This window comes from Crocuta crocuta, unplaced genomic scaffold, assembly GCF_008692635.1.
Source record: "Crocuta crocuta isolate KB4526 unplaced genomic scaffold, BGI_CrCroc_1.0 scaffold41, whole genome shotgun sequence".
NCBI lineage: Eukaryota > Metazoa > Chordata > Mammalia > Carnivora > Hyaenidae > Crocuta > Crocuta crocuta.
In genome coordinates, this window is record NW_027529428.1 from 10,115,460 (window position 1) to 10,141,138 (window position 25,679).

A 25,679-nucleotide genomic window follows, 5' to 3' on the forward strand; every position below is an offset into this window, starting at 1 on the left:
GTGCCTGGCGCAGGGCCTGGCGGCGCGCGCGGGGGGCTGCGAGCTAAACTTATCCTCCTGCATATGTATGAACGTGTGGCCTTTCTGCTCGGCGGAGGAGAGGCCTGGAGTTTTGCGGAAGGCTGCTAAGTGGAGCGAGAGCAAAGTAGGACGTCGTGCTAGCTTTCGGGCCGGCCCGAGCCTCCCTCCCGCCCCAGCCCCGGGGTGTTAACCGACGTTAGGGCCTCGGGCATCTCGGCAGATAGATCCTTGCCTAATGGTATTTCAATTTCTGAACCCCGCCTTTGCTGGAAGCCGGATCCCTTTAGCCCCGTCTCCCCTTCCCCAAACTCCCCACACCTTCCCCCGATTCCGCAGCTTTCACTAAAATGAACACTGCTCTGCCCCAGATGTAAGCCGTGTGCCTAGGTGGAGTCGCGGAAGCCTAAGGGCCTGGGTCCTGAAAGAAGTCTGGAACCAGCCCAGAGCGAGGTCCGACACGTGATCGCCTACCCCCAGCGGGCCATCTGTTCTCCTTCCTCCCCGCCTGGAGGCTGGCCACTTTGCCCAGCACCGTCCACGCCTCCCAGCAGGAAAGAGTGAGAAAAGCCAGAGTTGGCTGAACCCACTACGTACCGATTACAGTTCATTAACCTAAACCTCCCGGGGCCTTGGACAAAGATGAGACTAGGCAGAGTGAATTGTAGATTAAGCCCCAGGTGATTAGCCCCACCCGGTGAGTTGGGGAAACTCTGCCCAGGGCTCAGTTTGGATTAACAATCTCCAGGGGAGGCGACTGGAATTGGGCTTCGTCCCTCCTGGAAATCCCTCAGCTGAGGCTAGGGTGGAAAATGCACAAACTAGCTTGAAGAGAGAAAAAGGGAGACTGTGAAATTAAGGAAGAAAGAATTTAAGGGATTCGGACAAATTTATATGTGTGCCTGCTATCTCATTAAATATTGATTTAAGGGGGCGCCTGGGTGGCTTAGTCGGTTAAGCGTCCGACTTTCGCTTAGGTCATGATCTCGCGGTTCGTGGGTTCGAGCCCCGCGTCGGGCTCTGTGCTGACTGCCAGCTCAGAGCCTGGAGCCTGCTTCAGAGTCTGTGACTCCCTCTCTCTCTGACCCTCCCCCTCTGACCCTCCCCTGCTCACGCTGTCTCTCTCTCTCTTTCCTAGAAATAAATAAAACATTACAAAAATTTAAATATTGATTTAAGGCATTCTGACCTTCATTGCCACAAAGGCCTGTTTGTAGATGTACAGCAGATGAGAGCTTTTAAAGAACCCAAGGCTTGCCTAGTTTTTCTCTCTATGGGGGAGAAGGAGTCCCTGGAGTAATTTGGAGTTTGTAAGGGACTATGGAGATGTATTCATCTAATCCCCTTAATTCATAGATGAGGAAAGAGCTCTAAAAGGTTGCCTGGGGTCACATGGCTCCTCTCAGGCCCCTGGAGGCAGGTTCTCTGCCCCAAACTGGCCTTTGAGCCAAACGCGTGCTTAAGGAATCAGCTATCCCTTTAGAGGTGATCCTGATAATTATTTCAGGATGCACCGAAAATAAGATTTGGAGCTACAGGCCCATAAACCATTGTTCTCCAGAACTTGATTAAGAAGCCAAGCCTTAGACAGACGACAGAGAGGAAAACACATACTTATAAACTAGAAGCACAGTTACAGTCTTTGAATTCCCATGCTCCTCCCCGTTGGTTTGTGTGGATTTGAAATGTGTATTTACAAAGACTAAATTGGGGGGAAACAGACCTCTCATCTCTATGTGCCATAATATATACTTTACTGGCAAATTATTCATTGTAATTAGGAATGATTCATATTAATTTGGGATAATTTACTTTGCCAGAATTTAATTGGGACAACTACATGCTGGCAAAACCGTGTAAGCTGATTTTAATCATAAAACTATTATAATACACATCCCAACACGGCAAGGAGACCTTGTTGTTAAATTACACATACGTACACCACACACACACACACACACATCCTGATGTAGGAAGTATTACTTGTGATATGTTTTATTTTGTGATACATATATATACATTTGTTTTTAACATGTAAGCCTCATGGAAGCTAGACTCTCTTTTCATTTCTGTACTCCTTCATGCCTAGCTCCCTGAAAGAAACCCAGGGATGCGGAGGATTGAGTGGGAAAAGAGCTATAGGGGAAAGCATTCTATAGTTCTAGAACTTCTGGGTTTAAAAAGCTATTCTAAAGTCAAGCAACAGATGCACTTAGAAATATCTGAAAGTTGTGTGCACGAAAATCTCGATTTTCTTTTATTACTTTCTTTTATAACTCTGAAATGACTGAGTTGGACAAATCCAGGCAGGGGGTATGTCCAGTCCAAACAAAATGAAATCAAAGATAGTTAATCAAAGAGAAAAAGGCAAGAGGTAAGGGACGGGAAAGTTTATATTTTTAAAAAACCTATGATGGCCAGTTCATCCAAGTTGCTGGATTACAATGTCCAAGGAAAGATACAGACTTTCGTTCATATCTAGAATAACCCCAATGTTAACTCTAGGGCTATGCGAAGGTGCCCAGTGCAATGTCAGTTAATGCAAATCCGAGGGACTGGACAGGCAGCGATCACAGAGAGCCTGGAGCGATCCCACTGGCATTTGTGCCGGACCTTAAAGAAGCAAGCAAAGGTGCAATTACTAAATGATCATGTATCCTTGGGGACAGAGTTTGTCCCAGAAAAATTATGAAGTAGGCAAACTCCCCTGTGCTTCAGTGAATTCTTTTCTAAAATTAAGGGGATTGCAATTCAAGAACTCTAAAATGGCTTCACTTTTACCTACCATGATGGTGATGATGATGGTCTTGGTTGACCGCCATCCCCCTTCCATACTTCCTTTTCCATACAGTCAACCTATATCTTCCTGTACGGCGTCAAAAGCAAAGTCAAAATAAACTACACTGGCCTTCAAACTGGTAGCGTTAATTTGGGACTCTGCCTTGAGAGACCACAAAACTGGTGTTAACTTTCCCCACCCCTTAACCAAGGCTAACAGACAGTGGGGCCACGGTTGGATCTCGGTGGATATCCATCACACAGAGGCAGGGACCTTTCGCATCCAGTGAGGACAATCCATGTGTTTCTAACCAGTTGTGCTGACAGCATGCCTCCTGCCAGAGACATTAGCCCTAGATTCTTTTCTCAGCCATCAAGGTGGAAAATAACTGTCCTCTGTTCCAAGGGGGAGACAAACTGAGTTAATCAGACTCCAAGACCCATGCTAATCATTGATCAAGTAATGCCATGATAGTCAGTGGCTAAGGGTCTCTGGCTTGTTCCAGTTCTTAAGAATCTGTTTAGCACAGTTAATATTTCACAAAATCGAAGAGCTCAGTTGTTGGAAAGCCCAAAGGGCTTGGAATCATTAGATTTATTGTTTCAATTGAGCTCTGTCACTGTCTACCTGAAAAGGTAGACAAGTCACTTCTCGGTGTCTCAGTCTCTGCATTTGTAAAATGAGGGAAGAGAGAAACCCCGCAACCCGCTCAGGGGTCTGAGGAAAGAAAATGAGCTAAGAATGCTGTTTTTTTTTTTTTAAAGAAGTTATACAAATGAGTGATATTTTTTGTCTCCATTTAATGGAAGGTGGGTTACAGTAGCTTCAAAACAAAATAAAAATAACTGCCCTAGAATAAATTGCACTAGGGAAGGAGAGGAACGAAGAGGTATCACAAAAGCAAAGATGGGTATACTTCAGTGTAAGAATAGGGAGACAGTGAAAAGACTGGTTTAAACGAAACTTTTGTCAGCTGAGCTTTTTTTTTTAAATGTTTTTATTTATTTCTAGGAGAGAGAGAGACAGTGTGAGCAGGGGAGGGTCAGAGAGAGAGGGAGTCACAGACTGAAACAGGCTCCAGGCTCTGAGCCGGCAGTCAGCACAGAGCCCGACGCGGGGCTCGAACCCACGAACTGCGAGATCATGACCTAAGCGAAAGTCGGACGCCTAACCGACTAAGCCACCCAGGCGCCCCAGCATTATCAGCTGAGCATTTTTAAGACGAATTAGTCACCGTCGATGCAGCGGGTAGAAGGATTATTAAAAACTCTGCCCACAAATAGCATCCCAATATTGGGGGGAAAAAAATAAAATGATGCTTTCTCATTTGTATTTATTCTTGGGCCACTCGTCCTTGACATACTTAGATGAAAAATATATATATTGATTCACATTGCAATTATACATCACCCCTGCCCTCCCATACACATCTCACTTTTACTACCAGGAACACAAAACACAGGGATGTGTCCAGTCTCACTACGGCTCCCCGCGTTTACAAGCGTGTGGAGCGCTAGCTTTCGGAACGCCCTTCTGATTGGCTGGGCCAATGTCAGTGACATCAACCAACTTACTTTTGATTGGAAGGCTGGTTGCTGGGACTCTAGCGTTAGCAGGAAGTCACTTAACTGTTTGCAAGCTGGAAACCCGAGCCCGAAGTTTTCTTTTGTCACGAGGACGAGCGCCCGCGCCTAGGGAAGGCGTGCGCCACGGCCCCGCAGGCCGGACCGCGAGCCGGGAGGCCCGGGGAGGCCGCGGGGGCCGCGAGGCGCTCCCCGAGACGGGCAGCGGCCCCCTTCCAGCCTCCCGGCTGTTACCCTTTTAAATGTCAGCGCTCGAGGCTGGAGGGGTAGCACGAGGCAGCGGAACGGAACAGTCGGATTGGCCGCACGCCTGGGTTCTAGACGCACCTCTCCACCCAAAGGCCCTTCTGACTGGCAGGGGGAGAAAGTAAACAGAGTTGAATCACCCTCCCCACTGGCCAATTGGAGGGGGTTTGGATTGTGACGTGATGGGATTCTGCGAAATTGTTACTGAGCAAGAGAATGCCGGAACGGTGCGGGCCGGCCAAAGCCGGGGCTCAGAAGGCGTCNAAGCTCCGCAGCCACCGCCAAGTTCGGCCGCGCCGCCGGGGCTGCTGTCGCCCGCACCATGTCCGCGGCCGCCTACATGGACTTCGTGGCTGCCCAGTGTCTGGTTTCCATTTCGAACCGCGCTGCGGTGCCGGAGCATGGGGGCGCTCCGGACGCCGAGCGACTGCGACTCCCCGAGCGCGAGGTGGTGACCAAGGAGCACGGCGACCCGGGGGACGCCTGGAAGGATTACTGCACGCTGGTCACCATCGCCAAGAGCTTGTTGGACCTGAACAAGTACCGACCCATCCAGACCCCCTCGGTGTGCAGCGACAGTCTGGAGAGTCCGGATGAGGATCTGGGATCCGACAGCGACGTGACCACCGAATCTGGGTCGAGTCCTTCTCACAGCCCGGAGGAGAGACAGGATCCTGGCAGCGCGCCCAGCCCGCTCTCCCTCCTCCACCCCGGCGTGGCTGCGAAGGGGAAACACGCCTCCGAAAAGAGGCATAAGTGCCCCTACAGTGGCTGTGGGAAAGTCTATGGAAAATCCTCCCATCTCAAAGCCCATTACAGAGTGCATACAGGTTAGCGGCGTCTCCCTCTCCCACCCAGCTCTGGGGTTGGTTAACCTTTGGCCGGGCGGCCTTTCTGGGCGTTCAGGACACCGCGCTCGGCCTCGAGGGTGCCAACGTTTTGGATGAGATGCTGTTTCACTCTTTAAAAGAGTTGAGCCGTTGGGAGAGACGGACGGCTCGCTGTCTCCCTGCTGGTCTCGGGCCTCCAGAAGCCATGGAGAGCATTAACCCGGCGGGCGGANCGCCCGCCCCCACCTGGGCGGACGCTGGCACTGGGGAGGTCAAATGGCGCCTCTCTTACGTGGTTCTGTAGAGGGATTGCGGCGCAGTGGCCAAAACCTGGGCAGAACGGCACTTTACAGGGAACCTTTTAGGGATGACTAAGGACTCATTTAGCTGTATGCTTGCTACTTTTCAGGGCTTGCCAAGGTGGTTTTAAATTTGGCCGAGAGTCCCCGGGGAGGTTTAAAATAACACCGCTTCAGGCAGCAGAGGAGTTTGATCCAGCGGTGGTCGGTGGGTTAACTTCATGATTCGTTAGCCTTTTTAATGAGATTGCCGAAGCTGATTGTTTCCACGCGATTGGTGGCACCCTCCCCCCCGCTGAAGAGTTAGGGAGGAGGTGTGGCCCTTGCTTGAGGTCAAGGCTCTGTAAAGAACACGGGCCTGGAAGCCTCGTGGAAGGGTGTCTCCTAGGGACAGCAAAAGGCCAGGGCTGACTCAAGGAATGTGACCAGAAAGCCATAAGCAGTACAAAACGGGCTTTGGAGACCTAAGAGGGGAACCCGGGTCAGCCGATTCTACCGGGTCGGTTTAACACACTCTGAAAAAGTTGGGAAGGGTTGGGCCGTGCTATCTCCCCATCTTTAGCCAGGTTCTTTTACAACTGCCGTTCTGATAAGGACGCACAAGGCTTGATGCCTTCCATGGAACTTCTTTTCCTTCTATCCAAGGACACCTTATTGAAGAGGCTGTTGGAATTACTTAGAAAAGTATTGTCATTTTGGGGTGTCATGGTTGGTACTTTTAAGACGAGGCTCCCGGGCCTGTGGTTTTAAAATGATCCTTGGTTGGTCTGGTTTGGTCTTGCTTCTTAAAAGAAAGGCCACGTAGCCGCCTTTCAGATTTGATTTCCCTTGGACGGCGTTTCTTGTGGAGGTGGCTCCTGGAACAGGAATAAGACTGAATTTCCTCTGTGGTCAGTGCAAAATCAGGGTCTGTTTGGGGTGGGCATGTAGGTGGCCACGAAACCGCAGTTTCAAGCGTGTATCTGTAAGCTTGCTGAGAGGCAGATGTGTGCCTGTGCCGGGGGGGGGCTCGACCGTTAGCGTGACTCCCCCGGGGTCAAGTAGGGGTATATTAACCCGAGGGTGTTACTCACCAGCAGCTGTTGGGCGGGCCTGGCCTCGTCAGCCATGTTCCCTGAGTTCAGTTGTTCAGAGGGACACTCACTGCCTGCCACCTTGAGCAAAGGCACTTTCTCCTTCAGGGAGCTGCCCAGCTGGGTGGCTGGGGAGGCCTGCAGCGTTTCTGTGTGAGCTGGCCCTGAGTCTTTCCGACTTAGAAAAAAGATTCCCGGAGTTCTGAACCATTCAGCTGGGTGATCTTGTCGGGCATTTATAGAAATGGCTGCTTATGTGTGCGTGCATGCGTGGTGCTCTTTAATTCTCCATAAGGCAAGTCGGCTCAGCTGTTCCGAGAGAGCCTTTTACACAGTCAGGAGTGGAAAACCAAGTGAAATGTTAATCCCATTTTAAATGTTACAGTCGGTCTTTTGAAACCAGTGATAGGGTGATAGCAGGTGTCTTATTTATATTTGGGGGGCTCCGGGACACAGTTGAACAAAAACCTCGTCCTCTGTAAACAGGGTGGGAAGCATACTCCTACCAGGATACTCTAAGAGGTGTGTAGGTCTTGTGCATTTGGAAATTTCAGATAAGGCTCCGAGTTAGATTGTCTTGGGAACGGGGGCAAAATGAGGGAAGGAGCTTCCTGGTTTTCTTCTTACTGGGATTCAATCCAGGAGGTGGACATGAGATAGACCTTGGAATGCCTGCGTTCTGTGAAGGTTTTAACAGCTAAAATTCCAGCCACACCCCCCTGCTCCCTGTGGCCCAATAAGAGTCCTTCCTGCTTGCTGTCTGCTCACCTCCCACAGCCACCACTTCCACAGAGCCAGTGGCTTGAGAAGTGGAGTCACTAAAAGGAAATCGCCTTCAGTCCAAGGCAGCTACCTCTGTAGGGGCCTAAGAGAAAACCCTATTTGGAGTTGGGTTCTCATTTGTGATTGCTTCCCAGGTGTGAGAAACTTCAGCCAGTTAAAAAAAAAAGAAAAGAAAGGAAAAGAAAGAAAGAAAAGAAACTTCTTTGGTTACTGGAATTCAGAGTTTTTCAAACTAGAGGCCTGCTGCTGAAGTTTGCTTTGCAGATCTGTTTGGCTTGGCCAATACAGAGTTAATAGAAGTGCCATCAGTTACTAATATCTAAAAATCAGAAGATTCCCGGCACAAATCCAGAGTTCTGGCTTCTCTGGAAAAATGGATCGATCTGGCAATACCAGGCCTGAATTCCTACCCAGCAACAATTGGCTTGAACCGATCATTCTTTAGAGGGCAGTGTCCTTTATTTTAATCATTTACATCATCTCTATTGGCATTTGAGTTTACTACCCCTTCTGTGACCCTCAGTGTCTTAATCCACTGGCTAGGGTGCTACCTCTGAACCCTTAGGTTCTTGAACAAAGATCAAACAACAGAGATAAACCAATTAATAGGATTCCATGTACAGAAAGCCCTCAAGAAATTGTGGATCTCATAGTTTGTGTGTAACAGAGAGGGCATCCTCAAAAATCGGGAACCAGAATAAACATATTTTTAAGTAGTATGTCAGTTCACATTTTATAACACTACGCTCAATTTGCTTTTTTTTCAGCCTCTAGGTTAGATATCTTTCTCCAGCAGTGTGCCTCTAAAGTAAGCAGTAGATCCACAGTTAATCTGGAAAATGCCACAAATACATTCCTTTTGGTTTCAAGGCTTTGGGGGACACTTTAGACTCTACTTATGGCCAAGCTTCAGCTTAACAGTTAGATCCATTAGAGTACTCGGCCTGAAAACGTATGGAGCATATATGTATATTTCTTAATGCAACCAACGTTAAGTTTATCCTGGCACACCCCCCACAGACCCACGCCCACATCACTGCCTGTCCCTATGTGCGCAGGCACACACGTGAAAGTCCCCTCACAGCCCCCACACCCAGCCTCTGAGCACATACCCCAAACTGGCTCCCCAAATACTCCCCAGACACTTTTGCCACACCCTTGTGTCCCCAACCCCTCTAAGAACACTAAAAAACAGAATACGAGTTTATCCTAAGTTTCCTGACTTTGTGGTCACCTTGCACAGTTATGGGGGGGGGGTATTTTGGGGGGAAGGAAACAACCACATCCAAATTCCAGATCAAAGTCTTTAAGAAGCAGCTGATGTAGACCCCTGCTAGGTCGACATCCCAGCGATAGGAAACCTTAGGCTCTATTTACTTCACGCCAAGCGCAATTTCACCTTCTTTTTGGAAAGGCTCAAATCGGCTCTCCCGACATGGTGACAGTGGGTTGAGCTTGAGGTCCCTGGTTTTAGGATTCTGAAACTCAGAAGGGCCAAAACCTCAATCATCACACTCCAGTTCTACAGAAGGAGTTTTAAAGACAGTACTTTGGTCTTTTTTAATAGAGCATAACGATGTTGATGTAAAACAAGGAGACGCAAGACCACAGAACGTTTCCCAAGTGGGGTGGCTTCTGTTTCTCCTTATCCCGTTTGAACATCTCCCCGGGCTTACTCGGGAATATCTGGAGGAAGGGATCCGAAGAGCCCTTCAAATCTGGAGAAGGTCCCCTCCAGCACTAGAAATAGATTTCCTGGCCTCTTTAGGAATGTCCTTTCAGCCAAGATGTTCCTTCCCTGGGAAGGGACTTAAAATTAAGTCTGGGCTTATGCAGGTGCCCGGCCTGCTCTGAGTCCCCCTGGAGTCTTCTACAATTACTGCAGAAAGCTTTAGAGTCAACTGTTTGGCTCAGGAGAGTCCAGTGCCATCAGAGGTATGAGAAAGGACCCATCTCCATGACCCAGGGGACAAGGCGTTCAGGGGCAGGGCCAGGTCTCGCTTTGGCTGCTGGCCCCGCAGGCGCTAGACTAGGGGCCTCAGCTCTGAAGTGGCCTCCGGGCCGACTATTAATTAGCCCCTGTCCAGTCCTTGTCATTCGCTCTTAAGTAGAAGGGAGGCCCTGTGTGTGTTGGTCCTTGAGGGGACATTCTGCCCACCGTGTCCTTCTCTCCGCAGGGCGCCCCCAGTGATGTGGATCGTTAGTATTTCATAACCCGACAGGCTGCATCCGAAACACTTGCGCAGCTTCACCCGAGTGGGGGCTTGTGCAGGTCTTTGCTTTTCTACCCCCACCTCCCACATTTTCTCTCTCCTAAGGAGACTTTAGACATTACCCCCCCCCCATAACTGTCCTTCCCCCCATCCCCATGACATTTTAGCACCACAGACGTACTATAGAGCTGTCCAGGTACCACGCCCCTTTACAAGGCCGCAAACCACAGTCCTAGCTGGGACTTTATTCACCTGTCTGAGATCCAGTTTTTACCCGTTGGGGCGCTCTCCAGCCTGCTCCCCCGTGAAACCGTCTAGACACAATCTCATGTATCCCTTCAGGAAAAAAACTGACAATCCACGTTCCAGAAGAGGGCAAAGAGCTGAAAATGCTGTAGAGGGTGCTAGGTTTCTCAAGGATTGCTAGGATGTGCTGTAGATTCTGCTTCTGGGTTTTTCAGATGAGAGGCTAAAATTCCCTCGAGTGCAAGGGAGGATGTAAGGGCCTTTCGGGCCCTGTTGAGCCCTCACCCTGGGGACTGGGGCCTTTCGGGGGGACCCAACAGCTCTTGGCCGCTGGTCCCGAGCTAGGAAGGACCAGACGCTGTTCTTACCCCCGTGTCCTCTGGCACCTCCCTCTACCTGGCCCGGCCACAGCAAAGTGGGGCGGCCTTAGAAAACTTACTGCTGCTAGTGGGGTTACTGTTTCACAACAGCAAATACACATAGAGTAGAGTTGCGGGGTGAAAACACCATTCCCCTCTTTTCTTCTGGAATCTTCCATCAGTGGTGAGGAGAGGGGAGGGGACAAATGGGGGCTCCGGGGTCAGAGGAGAGAGCAGAGCAAAGACAGCCATGTTTGGATGGCCACACCCCATTACCTTCAGATGTAAAGATGTAACCTGAGGAAAGTGGATCCTTGGATTCTGAACTGTGGGTCAGATTTACATTCTTGACTCAATTGTCCCCACATACCCCACGGACTCGTCATTCTGCAAACATCTGTGGGAAATTCCCAGATCCAACTTCCCAAGGAGAACCATCATATGACACTGGGAACGTGGCTGACCATGGTCTTCCTTAATAAGTTCATTGAGAAGAAAAGTGGGCGGGTGGGTTCCAGTATTCATGTTTGCAGGCGCCCTTGAAGCAAGCCGGGGGTGTGCCTTCTAGCCCCTCGATTTGGATTTCTGAATGCCTTAGGATCACCAGTGTTCTTGATTTAAAAAACAAACAAAAAAACCCCCAAAAAACCAGCTTTGTCATTTTCGTTAGCCTTGACTTCCAGATTTTTGGGGTTGTTTTTTCCCCCTCGCCTTGGCTGTTCTCAGCCTGGGAGAGAAAGCTAGCAATGTTCCCAACCCTCTGCCGCTTCAGTCCTCGCCCACATCCGACCCTCCCACCTTATCCCAGTGTTTCTCCAGCAAGCCCAGCGCCCACTGAACAACGTAAATTAGTGCCTAGTAATTGGTACAAAGGCACTTTCTGTTTCCATGCAACACAGGCAAAAAGGAGGGGCAACAGGAAGGGAGGAAAAAAACCCCACAGATGGTTAAAAGGAAAGAAATGGGATTCTCTGCAGTGGTCTCTGAGCACTCCTGCCTCTCGCTCCGCCCCACTCTTTGCTGGGAAGTTAGTCACAGGCCCAGGCCTAGCTCAGTGCACTTGACGGCGGCGGCGTCAGCAGTATCCGAAGAACAGAATTTGGAGGTTGGAAGTGACCTTGAGAGGTCATCACATCTATCATGTAGGCTGTGTAAGAGGGCACGGCCACCCTCTCAGATACGGGGATTGTTCGTGCCAGCTCGTGGGGGCCCTTCAAGGGTTTGGAAGCTCAGCACACTGTTGGGAGGCTGGCCGGCTGCCTTGACAGGCATGTGACTTTGGGCTCAGCGCCGGGTCTCCGGGAGCCTCGGTTTCCTCAGCAACACAAGAGGGCGCCATGTACCCTGAAGGGCTGTTGAAGATGCCCATGTGGAGACCTTCCCTCACTGTGAAGCCTTTGCAGTTCTTTGATTTGAATTCCTTTCCCCCACGGTCTCCTGAGAATTTCAGCCTGCGGTTCACATTTTTTAAATCTTGGTTTCAAGAGCTGCTTCGCGTTAACCGAATTAACCGAGCGAAAGGGCAGAGGTGGAGTCAGCCGGGGACCTCTGCCCTTTTATTATGGGAGCAGCACAGTGTGAACCAGCTCAAGGCCAAGTGCCGGTGAGATTTCCTACTCCGCCCTTCCTGGAGCTCTCCTGAAACTTTAATACCTTTTTGGTGCATTAAGGCCAAGAGTAAACATTTGTCTTATCCTGGCCTCAAGCAGTCCCCTCAGCAAGTAATAGGACTCGTGTTATTATCATAGAGAACGCTTGCCTTCCATTTTTTACGTGTAGGATCTTCCGAGCCATTCATTTCCATTTGTGCTCAGAGCCCATGTTCATGAGTGTGTGCCTGTAAGCTTCCCTTGGAGTCTCGGTTCATCGTGAGGTATGTGAGCCTCTGGGGTCCTGGGAATGCACGTCTGGATCTGAAATCTAAAGATTCTAGAGCTGCAAGAACCAGCTAGCTCACTATCTACGCCTGGGGCCAGGGGTCTTGGCTTTTCTTTTCTTCTTCTTTTTTTAATAAAATTGAGAATGATCACAAATTTGAACAGGAGAATGGAATTCATCCCTGATTGAGCCTTTTTAAAAAGTGAGGACATTCTTTACGTAGATGAAAGTAAAGAGACAGGCGCTTAAGCCATGCAAAATTAATGACAGGGATTTGAAACGCAGGCAGCAGTATTTTGTATTAAACAAAGTGTGAACATTTTTCCAAGGCAAGTCCCTGTCGTTCTGGAAGTGAGTGCCTCCCAGAGCCCCAGGGCCAGAACCGGTGGGGCGGGCGACGGAACAAAAAAAACAGCTTTATGGACATTTGGGACTAGAAAGAATTGTATAGGTCATCTTGGTTCAAAGAAAGGGAAAAGAAGGTTTCCCGTCTCCCTTCAGGGGCCAGCTCTGATGGGGCAGAGGCAGTCAGAAGAGTGGGTGGGAGACCCCACCACCCCCAGCCTAAAGAGCTAGAATGAGGGCAGTTGCAGGAAAGAACTTTCCTTTTTTTTTTTTTTTTTTTCAAATTTTTAAGGTTTTTAAAAATTTATTTCTGTGACAGAGAGACAGCGTGAGCAGGGGAGGGTCAGAGAGAGAGAGAGAGAGACACAGAATCCAAAACAGGCTCCAGGCTCTGAGCTAGTTGTCAGCACAGAGCCCGACATGGGGCTCAAACCCACAAACCGTGAAATCATGACCTGAGCCGAAGCCAGATGCTCAACCGACTGAGCCACCCAGGTGACCCGAGACCTTTCCTTTAGTAGGGAGAGCAGTTGGACCATGAGCTTCGGAGCCTTTAGACCTGGGCTTGAGTCCTGTCTCTGCCACTCTGATACGGTGAAAATTCTCTGAGCCTCAGTTTTCCCACCTGTAAAATGGAGTTCAGTGATCCATACTCATGAAATCGCTCTGCAAGTTAAATCACATGAGATATTTAAAGCATTTCAGACAGTGTCCCCATCCACCAAGAATTTTAATTAAAAAATAAATTTAGGGGGCACCGAGGTGGCTCAGTCAGTTAAGTGTCTGACCTTTGGTTTCAGCTCTGGCCATGATCTGGCAGTTTGTGGGATCTAACCCCGTGTCAGGCTCCGTGCTCATAGCACAGATTCTTTGGAATTCTCTCTGTCTCTCTCTCTCTGCCCTCCCTCCCCTCCCCACACATGCTCTCTCTTGCCCTCTCTCAAAGTAAACTTAAAAAAAAAATAACAAAACATATTTAAAAAAATAAAAGATAATGATTTACAGGTGTTTCCCAGAAGCCCTTGAAGTTCCTAGAATTTTTGTTTACTATTCCAGATGCGTTCAGCAGCTCATTCCTTTGAATAATACTTATTTCTTGAGCGACTGTTCCACCCATAGAGCTGTGCTACATGTGGAAAGCAGGCACTGTGAATGTTGTGAATAATAGCAATAATGGAAAATTGTTAGGATTAGTAATAATACTAGTAATAATAACAGCAATAGCAGTAACATCCAGCATTTATTTTATACCAACTTCTAAGCCAAATAGTTTACATACATTGTCACTTATAAACTCAGAAGTCCTGTGCTATAGGAAAGTACTCTTATTTTGTAGGAGGAATTAGATTTGGAGTTAGTTACCATAGCCCAAGGTTAGTCTGGCATTTTCCTAGCGTCTGGCATTTTCCCTAGCATGTTTCAACCTGCCTGGGGTCACACATGAATTGTTGTTGACCTGGACCCCTTGGGTTTCCTTCTGCCAGTGGGAAGGGACCCAGCGTTTTGCATGGCTCTCTAGAATGTGGCCCCAAGGCCACCAGTCTTTAGCTCTTTACTCTTGTGTTCTAACTCTGGCTCGTAGATGATTTTTGTGAACCTTGGTTAAGAGTATCTATAGAAATCTTAGACTCTGACCAAACCTATCCTATATTTTCTAATAGTTAATTCAGAGCCTACTTCCTTCCATTTGAAAGTTCTGGGACCACAGCTGTCTTAGGACTCCTGGTCACAAGCAACAGAATCCAAACTTGGTCCGGCTCGATAAAAAATAGAACTTGATGGGCTCAGATTGCCAACACATCTGGGGTAGCTCTAGTTTCTGGTTACTCTGGATTGGGCTGCTCAGTGTCCAGCTCTCGCCCCAGCTCAGCGCTGCTGTCCTCTGCTTTGGCTTTATCTATGGACAGGGTATCTCTGGACGTCGGGAAGGTGGCCACCAGCAGACTCCCGCCCGGCCAGCTCAGCAAGCCCTGTGGAAAGAAAGTTCTCCTTTCCAAATGATCCAGCAAAACTTGCAGGCTTCAGTCTTCATAACGGAGTTAGAACTTTGTATCTGTCCCTGAACTCAGTCACTTCAACCTCTGGGTTTGTTTGGGGTGTGGGGTCACCCCCACCCCGGAATCACATAGACTGAGAGCGGGGAAGGGGTGGCTTCCCAAAGGAAATTCAAGGTATGCTATTTAGTACCCAGGGGAGGCAGCTCATACCAGACAGGCAAAAGCAACAAATACCCACTCTATCTGCCCGCACACGATAGACGGGATGGTCCAAAGAGCAGAGGTTTGACAATATGAGGGACAGACTAGTATGACAGCATTTTCCCCCTCCCCTTTGAAGAGAAAGGGCTCTGAACTATCTCTGGAATTCATCCAGAAAGATAGCCCACCAGTGCATGTACTAAATGGTATTGCAGGCAATAGGTTTTTCAAGATGTATTTCATGTGCTCGGGCTGCAGTATACCTGGATGCCCTCTTTCCTGGACATTCTAGAAGCCGGTACGCAAAGCCTCTTGTGGAAGGAACAAGGTTAACAGCAGCAGTGTGATAAGCAGAGCCGTTTGCTTGGTCTGAATTCCAGCCGTCTGTCTGTTTTAATGCCCGGAGAAATGAGTTGTGTTTACACGAACATTTGTCACCCTGTGTGTTAATAGATAAAGGCTTCGTCTTTACAAAGACGGGCTGTTTATACGACAGTTCCCGTTGGGACTCAGGAGTCTATTCAGCGCGTGATGCCCAACAAAAACACCGTAATAAATTGTAAGAGGCAAAAATTAGCTCTTAAAAATAACTTACAAAAAACACATAAAAATGACTTAAATCCCTATGCTGCCATAATTCCACGGTCGTTTTATACCACTGCCATTTTAATGAAAATAAGCAGGACGGCAATCAAAGAGCTGGCTTCCTCTCTTTCATGTTACAAAATCATGCCCATGGCCAGCCATGAGATGTTTGTCTGGTGAGGACTATCCCTCTGAAGCGGGGGGAAGGGGGAGAGGGAAAGTGTCCCCAGCATACAGAAACATGGGCTTAAGTTTGTTTATTTTGAGACAGAGAGAGAGAAAGAGAGCATAAGCAGGGGAGGGGCAGAGAGAGAATCCCAGGCAGGCTTCATGCTGTCAGCCCAGAGCCCATTGCAGGGCTCGAACCCACAGAACCACAAGATTATGCCATGAGCCAAATTCAAGAGTCAGACTCTTAACTGCCTGAGCCACCCAGGGGCCTTGGGCAATATGAATTAATGGCTCACTCCATTAAAGCTTGTAAAACTATTTGACAGTGGCGCACGTGGCCTGTGGGCATCACAGCCTTACTGCGGTGCCCGCAGTGTTGTACAGTGACTGCGCCCAGAGAGGAGAGGCTGGCAACACGTGCCGAAGCATCACGACTCAGGGTCGTGCCACAGCCTGGCTGGCAGACAGACAGCAGTCTTGTCTCTTGTATTTTTTGTCATTCTCTGAGATTCAACTCTCTGGATAGCAGTCGCTCCGGACTAGAAGCTCTTAGTGCACAATTGGAAAGGTGACCTTTGTGTTCGCTAAGGATGCTCAAAGTCTCGGGGGCCCTTCTAAAGCACCTGTGTGCACTGGGCACGAATTTCCCAGTAAAACCTGGGGTGTGCACAACGTAACTGTCCAGAACCAGAACTGGGTTCTTGAGCCCCGCCCCGCCCCCCACCCATCTGTACTGTTGGTGGAGAAACTTCCTCCTGATCCTGGTCAGCGTCTCTCCATCACTTCTCTATTGAATTGTGACCTTTGGGTGAATGATTGCAAAATCAGAGTCCTCTCTCCCTCTCCCTCTGCCTTTCATGCTCTTGGGAGTGTTCTAGTATTGGGTCGGTAAGAGGGCCACGTCTTTTTCTGGCATCTTGGCATCAGGGAAGAGCCGTCGATGTTGCACACCATCCACTGGGCACCATCCTTCGACCTTGATGATGGTCCACCCTGGGGTGTCCTGCACTAGCTTGCTTGGTCTTCGTGCATTGGCATCCTTTGCTGAAGAGGGAGGGCGTTGGCATCTGCGGCCTCTCTGTATAGCTCAGGAAGCATTGGCCAATCAAGAGACTTTAAGTTTAAGGACTTCAGGGTCTGCTTTCCATTTTTCAGACTCTGTTTTCAACCTTAAAGTTCTGCAGCACTTCTTTGTTTTAAACCATAAATACCCCCCTCACCCCACCCCCGGCCAATCCATCTGGAAAGAAGAGCCCGGGAATAAGAGAATGAGAGAATCATGTAGTAGAAGGCTCTCTCTGCATTGAGTTAGGGCTTTGCTCTTCTTTCACATCTAGTCTTGTTTTGTACTCCAAACTAAAGGAGGAATTTGAAAACCAGTTCTCATCCATGGGTGTCCTTGGGCAAGTCACCCTGCCCTCTGAGTCCGCTTGACCCAGAACATGACAGGTTTGAAATTGATGGTTTAAAAAGTCACCCCAAACGCAAAGATTCAAAGAGTCTGCGTTCTCAGGATAATTTTACCATTACACACTTATATCCTGTTCAATGTTTTGTGGGTTCATTTATTAGTTCTCTTCCCCCACAAACAACTGGGTAGAAGCAGCATGATCTGGGACGGCAGGAACGTTGTGAGCTTGGGAACCAGCAAATCTGGGACTGGACCTCAGTGCGTGGTTGTGGGGAGGTCATCCCCCCTCTGCCGATTCAGAGTTGCTGACACTGAGATGTCAGGACACACCTTTTGCCTAGAGCCAAGAATCTGTTGTCTGCAGCCTCCGCTTCTGAGGTCCCAGCACTTGAGCTGTCTGACAGATCAATTGAGATTGGGGACACAAACAGTGTTGAGATGGGCTTGCTTCCTGGATGCCAACGTGCTGCAGTGAAGAAGTATCATGTGACACATGTCACTTCCCAGTTCAGAACCTAAAGAATGGGGCAAGCTGCCCTCCACAGATAAACACAGGGGCCAGGAAGTAAAATCCCACATTCAGACTCTAAAATGACTCTGTTGTAGCAACAAATAAAATATAAAGAGAAACCAGATCACAAGAGGGATTCAGAGAGGGGCCGAGAGCAAATGGCATTGGGATGCCATAGAATGGGATGGCATTCGGGCAGGATCATTCTTCCAAGCCTGTCAAGTGTTTTGATGTTTTCAGAACATATGCATCTACATATGTAGGTAGCAATATTTTCTGGAGCAAGCAAGAGGCTTTTGACTTTTGAGGTTATAAATAATTGGAGCGATTTATGCAGGGAAGCGTAGAAGTGTCTATTCCCAAAGACAGTCCGTGGGTCTCTCTATCAAGTCCATGGGAGCTTTCTGCACCTGATGTTAGTGCACAGGAAAAACAATAGAGCAAAGGCTCGCATCTCGTACCTGCAAGTCAACGTGGCTCTCCTGTGGGGAATGAGGGCAGATGATAATGGATAACCAAGTGGGGGTGCCGAAGGCCTGGGCTCAGGGCAGGTCTGCGTCGGTATGCGTCCCCCCCAGTCTCACCCATGAGCCCTGTATTGGACCCTGGGCTTTTGTATCTGCACACGCTCACTGCCCTGCTTCCCGACTCACCCCTCGGTGGGGCAGCCTTGCGGCTTGTCTAATTAACACAGCGTCTTGTTCACATCTGTCCTTGTAGGGCAGTTTTCCCTTCATTGATGGAAAAAAGGTGAGGAGGGGGTGAAGCAGGAGTGAGAAAAAACACTCATGAAGTGCGCTCTGAAAGTTTCTTGCTTTCTAACAATTTGTGTGAGAAGGAAACAATGATTCTTCTTAACTTGGGTCTCAGACACTGGAGTGTTCATTTCTCAATGGAAAGTAAATGCCCAGCCCCCACTTCTCCAAGTAGAATGTATTCGTGATCAACGATCCACCCATTTGCGGAACCATTTAAACTCAAATGCATGCCTCCTTTGTTTTCTGTTGACTGTTTTTCTGACTTTGTCTCATGAAAGAAATTTGTACTTACCTGTATACAAAAAAAAAAATCAGAAAATACAGGAAAATTACAGAAAGAAAATGTTATTCTTTATCCCCCTCCCTCACCTGTAGATAGCTACTGCTCATATTTTATATATATTCTTCCAGGGTTTTTTTCTCTCCCTAGATGTTCCACCTACGTATACAGCAGATTATACACTGTTCTTTTCACTTAGTGGTGTGTTGCTAACATTTTTCCATTTCATTCTGTAACCATCTTTGTAACAAGTACACATTATTCCACCGTATGGATACACTATAATGTATCAAACCAGTTCTTAGAAGTCAGACATTTAAGTTGTTACCAAGTTTTAGCTTTTCTGAACAATGCTGGTATTCCCGTATACTTTTGTGTTCCTTATTATTACCAAAAATAATTCCTAGGTGACTGTATTGCCAGGTAGCACTAGATCCCACTCCTACAAAAGCTCTGTTTCCTCATGCTTCCATCAAGGAGTTTCAGTGAACATACGCTGTAACATTTTCACCAGCCTGATGTATATTTCATTGTTGTCTTAACTGGCATGTTTTGGTTACTTGTGAGATTGAATATATTGCTATATATTTATTTATTTATTGGCCATGAGTATTTCTTATTTTATAAATTACTTACTTGCATCCTTGCCCAATTTTATTAAATTGGGTTATTAATTTTGATTTCTAAGTGTCTATTTTATATTATGGATTTTAACTTTTTGTCTTATGCTGCAATTCCCTTTACTAGTTCACCGTTCTGGCTCTTAAATGTCTTCACTTACATATATTTTTACTACACAGAAGTTTAAAATTTTTGTTGTGTTGCAAAACTATTCTTCAAATAGGATTTTGCCTTTGGTTTCGTATTTAGACAGTCTCTCCCCACTCGAGGATTCTAAAAATAGTCACCTATATTTTCTCTTACCTCTGCGGTTTTATTTTTTACATTTGTGTATAGAGCTCGTTTCGAATTTATTGAAGGGAAAGGTATAAGGCAGGGATACAGATTTAATATTTTTAGCCAGATGTCTATGCCATTTATTGGCTTAAGCATTCATTTCTTCGCTAACTTGAAAAACCCCATCCCTGTCGAGTCTTGGGTTTATTTTCAGACTTCACTCTGTCCCACTGATTTGTATTTTCCTGTGCTGGTCTCGTGCTATCTCAATTATTGCGGCTTTAATCATACATTTTAATAACTGGTTTTGCAAGTGCTCACTTATTGTTCTATTGCAAAATTTTCTTGGCAAGTCGAGTGTATTTAGTCTTCCAAATTAACTTTAGAATAATTTTGTCAAGTTCAAGAAAAAAGCATGTCGATGGTATGTGTTACTTTCCTAGATGAATTTGTATAGAATTGCCACATTCACACCCTTGAGTCTTACCATCGAAGAACGTGGGAAATGTTCCAGTATTCATTTTCTTTTATATCAGCGTTTCATGATTTTCTTCATGTAGGTCCTGAACTTTTAGTGTAGGCTTATCCTGGCTGGCTGTGGTTAGCATGTGAGGAAACCTTTGTTTTTTGTAGACTTATGCCCGTGAATGCATTTTTAGTTTATATTAGTCTTTTAGTTATTTTTCTTAGACTTTCCAGATAGAAAGTTGTATCAACTGCAAATAATTCTGATATCACCCTCTCCGTCCAATGATTTACTTCTTATTTTGTTTTCTAATTGCACTGACCTGCATTTCCTAAACAACATTAAGTAGCTATAATGATGGGGGCAGTATCCATCCACGCCTGGAGCTTGACTTTTATAGAATGCTACCTTTATTTTACTATTGACCTTGCTAGGAAGAGGTTTCAGATCTACATTTTTTATCCTGCTAAAGAATCATTCTGTTTTCCTAAGAGCTTTTTATAAGGGATGGATGTTGAATTTTATCAAACACTGTTCTGCATTTTTCAAGAGATGATATGTGTAAGAGCAGGAGTAGAAGAATTAGTCTGTTAAACCAGGGAACCATATAGTATGATTTTCTAATATTAAATTATCCTTTTATCTCTGGAATCCTACCTGCTTTTTTCCAATCAAAAAACACTACTTTTTCTGAAAGAAGTGGCCGTGATTTTGTACATCTGCAAGAAGCTGTGATTCTTTTTTTTTAAGTTTTTAATGTTTTATTCATTTTTGAGAGAGCGAGAGAGCGAGCATGAGCAGGGGAGGGGAAGAGAGAGAGGGAGACACAGAATCGGAAGCCGGCTCCGGAGGCTCCGAGTTGTCAGCACAGAGCCCAATTCAGGGCTCGAACTCACGAACCTGAACCCTGAGATCATGACCTGAGCCAAAGTCAGACGCTTAACCGACTGAGCCACCCAGGCACCCCCAGCTGTGATTCTTAATTGGCATTTTTAGAGATCCGTTCTGAAAAGGAAGCCCAATGCCCTTAGATTTGTTTTACTAGATGGAGTTACTTTTGTCAGAAGCAATGGGAGGTTCAGAGTTTGTATTTTTAACCTTCCTGTTTTAGCCGAGTTTAGGTCCCTCGGTGAGATTGTGGGAGGGAAGAGGAGAAGAACCAGGTGGGAACGCAGTGTGTTGACAGCAGCCACCCCCCGCCCCGCCACCGGACCCCAAGCCTGTCCCCCTATGGCAGCCTGTCTGAACTCAGGGAGGCTGGATGGGGTTGAGTATAGTCAGTGAAGCAGTCCTCACTCACACTGTCGTCTTTCTCCCTCTGTGCGGAGAACTCACCACTTGGCATCGTCGGCTAATCACCAAGTGGGGTGGACACTCCTTCCTTAAAAGCACTGAGCCGTCCTTTGTGATAAGTAGGCAAGCTCGTAGCCAGCAGCCTCTACTCCACTTCTCTCGAATCCATTGGAGGCCCAGGAGCCTTCGGGAGGCCTGACCTGCCTCTGCAAAGAAAGTCTTTTACACACCAGGTGCGGTGTTCAGTAGCCGTTTTGATCAAGTTTATTTTATACTCTGAGCTGAGTCTGTCAGCGAGAGGTGCTTAGCTCGTTGCTGAAAGGGGAGGGGAGTGGTGTATAAATAATGAGAACTCAGAAGAACTTGTGCTGTTAACAGCTCTGCTCCAGTAAAGCAAGAGTTTATTGTGTCACTGCCTCTGGGTATGTTTTCCTGTAAAGGCCAGAAATAAAACACTAGTACATGTCTGTTCCTTTTCCCCAACCCCCCTGGAGGATGGTAACTCTCTCATTAATACTAAAGACAAGTTTAAAGATTCTTTAATTGGTAGTTGCTTTGCCATATGACTTGTTCCGTGCAAAGAAGGCTAACTGTTCTTTTGCGGGCCTTAGCGCTGAGCTGAAAGAAAGGCCTGACTTGATTTCCCCTTGGCCACAAGACGACAGGCAAGCCACAGCCTCTCCAAGGCCTCTCTTTTCCTCCTCTGCTCATGCTCCCTGGGCCCATGCAGCCTTAAATTCTGTTCCTCCTCCACATATGATTTCCCATTCCATACTTTCTTAGGTGCAAACCATGTATCATTTTCTAGACGACACCTTATTATGTGTCTATTATTAGCTAACAGGCTGAAATGTATCCCAAAGTAGGTTGTATGCAAACTCTTCACTGGGTTAAAGAGGTAGATGGTTTCAAAGGGATACAAAGTCTAAGTCCCCAGAAGAATCCAGGTTTCCTGCACGCCCACATTGTTTGACTGCACGATGTTTTATAAAGTGTTGAATCTGAATGCCTTTGAGGGGACAGAGAGCCTTCCGGTCGGCCCTGGATTCCACTACAATCCATGATCTAACAGACCTGGCATTTCATCCAGTTTCATTATGTCTCTGGCTCCTGAAAACATTTGGGTTTGCAAACTCTGGGGTATAGCAGGTACAGGTTCAAATCTTCAGACTGAGATCATATGTCAGCCAACTGTCTCCCAAGGACCGGATAGCAAATATTTTAGACTTTGTGGGCCATACAGTCTCTGTCATAACTATGTGACATTGCTGTTATAGTGAAAAAGCAGCCGGAGATAATACATAAACAAATGAGCATGGCAGTGGCCCAATAAACTTTGTATATGGACATGAAAATTTGAATCTTCTCAAACTTTCTCCTATCCCAGAATATTCTTCTTCTTTTGATCCNGTGTTTATACCATTTTTAGCTCATGGAATTTTACAAACATAGATGGCTGGTCAGATTTGGCCTGTGAGCTGTAGTTTGCTAAAGCCTTGATTTAGATCACCACTGACCAAAAAGCTCCTAATGTTTTTCCAAGGGATCCAAGAAGAATCAAAATGATCCTGGAGCCTTTACATTAGCAAGTCACTAACAAGTAGATCTTTTTTTTAAATGCTTAGAAACTGTAAGGTTGAGTTAACCAAGTAATAGGAGTCGAACAAAGGCTGCTGTTTGCTCTGATTTGCTCTGGGCTCACTAGGTGGTCCTCTTTTGTCTGAAACAGGGATAAGGATGCTAGGGCAACGGCAGCATCTGTGTTAGAATGAAGAGGACACTCGCGTGGTGACAGCCATGGAGGGGAGTGAAGACAGGGCGGGCCTAAGCTAGACTGAAGGTGAACCCAGTGGGGAGGGACTCTGATTACGCTTGAAACATACATGAATTCTAAGTGTGCTTGTTAGTTCTGTACTTAGAGCTGATACAGGCTTCCTGACAATTTTCCATTGACTATCTCTTCCAAAAGCCGTCTTCCTAACACAGAAGGAGTGCTTTCTTTCTTTTCCAACCCAGCCCACAGCAGAGCGGTCTTCTGATCTGTTTTTCCCCACAGTGGACACAGATCCTTTCCAATAAATTAACCTCCTCTCCTGACTCACTTGAAAGAAACACGTGCCGGTGAGTAAGCGAACCCGTGTTACCACTCCTCCGAGAAAATCACCCTGATGAGTTTTTGTCCTGACAAGCACTGAGAAAACACTGCTTTTCCTTTCTGTCGCTTTCCTCACCACCGAATCGTAAGGCAGTGGAGAGAACGGCTCCAGGATGGAGAGAGAAAAGAGGGTTGTTCGGTTTGGCCTCGGTTGGTCTGGTTTTAGAACTCATCGTTCTAAAGTCCTGCCCCTTCGTTGTGTATGTTACCAGAACATACTTAAGAGAACATTTCTCCCATAGACCCTTCACTGGGATTAAGAGGACTTTGCGGCAGTCTAATTTGCAGTGGGGAGTTGTCTCCCCCAACGATCTGGGAACTTCCGAGCAGGCTTTGGTCACAGGAGCGATCTGGATGATGAACAGACTCCGTGCTGCATGCACACATGCACACACACACACACACACACACACACACACAGCACCCATGTAGGCATTTATTAAATGCAAGGCAGTGCAAATAGCCCAAAAATCACGCATGCTGTCGTCGTTGTCCGGGGAGCCTCAACCTTGCTGGGTTGTGGCAAACTGCGTTCCACCTTTTGTTCAAAGTTCCGAACTAGGTAGGATGCCGTTGGGTACAGCAGAAGATGCAAAAGTGCAGTTTCCAATTCCGTGTCGTTGAGTTTTTCAGAGGGTTCGCGTTTAAAGCGTGGTTTCTTTTTGTTCTGTTTTGGGGGTCTGGGGCTCTCCCGGAGACTTCAGGCGTCCTCCGGCCTCCTTAGGCCCAGCACCCGTGTCTACCTTGGGAGGTGGCGGTTTGGCATTCACTGGTTTGCTCTTGCCTTGTGCTGCCGTGGCTTTTCAGCCCCCGGCTCCGCGAGGATTTGCACCTAGACCCACATATAATGAATCTACTTACACCGATTCATTTTGCCTATGCCGGGTTTCCCATAAGAACGAGGAGGTCGTACAGGGCGTGAGGGCCCTTGTTCTGAATGCGGAGAGAAAGGCAAATAAAACCGTAGCAAATAAAATCTCCATGGGGAGATTGTCACGAAGCTGACAGAGGTTTGGTTTTGTCATTATTCTCAGTATTTCTGCATCTCTGGCACCGGGTAGGAGAAGCTGGCAGAGGGAGGGAGAAGAATGAATAATATTTGGATGACTCAGACGCACCACTCTGGACAGCCCTCAGCCGGGATGGTGGGGACAGGAGTGAGAAAACATGTACTCTTCACACCTACCAAAGGGGCGTCTGGAGAGTTCTGTGGAGGGTAGGAGCCTGTATGCCCTGGATCTGTGAAGCAGCTGCTTTGGGCCCTGCTCCAGCGAGGTGAGAAGTAGGCAGGCAGGCAGGTGCTCGCAAGGGAAGCACGCAAGACAACTCATCTGCAGCAGCTCATTCTGCCTCTCTGCTCTCACGTGTCTCCGGCACACGTGGACACAGGCCCTCTCCTGACATTCCAGGGGCCAGGGGGCGGCCTGCTCACATCTGGAGGGTGAGGCTTAGCTGCATTTTAAGGGTGACGTGCGGTCAGGAAAGCGACCACAAGGGAGGGGGCTCTGGAAACACCTGGCAAGTGTTCAAAGCCGGTTTCCCCATCTGTGAAATGGGCCACCTCCACGGGGAGTCCGGTGAGCATTCAGTGAGATAACGCAAATGGAGCCCTTAGCTCTTACCATTTTAGAAGAAGGTTCATTCTTCTATGGAAGAAGCTGGGATTGTTTAGTCTGAACAAGATCAGAGAAAGACATGATAGCTGTCTTCAGACACCCAAAGGAGGGAACTAACGTTTTTTTTGTGTTAAGGCAATAGACTTAAGGAGCACATTTCATGTCTCTGAAATTGTCCCTGGCTGAGATGCTGCAGAGCAAGACGGCTTTTTTGCTGGGTGCGGGGTAGGGGAAGAGGGGGCTGTCATCAGGCTTGGGGACACAGAGGCTGGGTGGAAACGCAGCTCCGGGTGGGGGGCTGGTTGGCCAGGAAATCCAGCAAAGGGCTGAGGGTTTTGACTCTCAGGGATCCATGGGGCACAAAATAGCAAGTTCATGTGCGTAGAGAAGATGCTTCTCGGAGCCGTCAAGGTCTGAGTCGGCTAAGTGCCCCTAGTGGGGGGGCTTAATGACATCCCCGCAGGCGGTGGCTGTCCGAGGTCCTGGNTTCTCGCAGGTGAGCGGCCCTTCCCCTGCACGTGGCCAGACTGCCTTAAAAAGTTCTCGCGCTCGGACGAGCTGACGCGCCACTACCGGACGCACACGGGCGAGAAGCAGTTCCGCTGCCCGCTGTGCGAGAAGCGCTTCATGAGGAGCGACCACCTCACCAAGCACGCCCGGCGCCACACCGAGTTCCACCCCAGTAT

General features: G+C 47.8%; 1 protein-coding gene and 1 long non-coding RNA gene across 2 annotated transcripts in view; one reads left to right on the top strand and one right to left on the bottom strand.

Moving 5' to 3' along the window:
- Window positions 1-1,995: 1,995 nt before the first annotated feature.
- Window positions 1,996-4,713, bottom strand: LOC144227689 (uncharacterized). The gene is made up of 2 exons (XR_013334014.1): window positions 4,372-4,713; window positions 1,996-2,631 (listed from the first exon to the last, which is right to left on the bottom strand). It is a non-coding gene; the product is annotated as an uncharacterized LOC144227689 (long non-coding RNA).
- Window positions 4,714-4,894: 181 nt separating this feature from the next.
- Window positions 4,895-25,679, top strand: part of KLF9 (KLF transcription factor 9) — a 21,702-nt gene continuing 917 nt past the window's right edge. Inside the window, exons 1-2 of the mRNA XM_077759294.1 lie at window positions 4,895-5,456; window positions 25,490-25,675. Of these exons, the coding sequence (XP_077615420.1) occupies window positions 4,949-5,456; window positions 25,490-25,675 (694 nt within the window). The 5' untranslated portion in view covers window positions 4,895-4,948. The remainder of the gene's footprint in view (window positions 5,457-25,489; window positions 25,676-25,679) is intronic.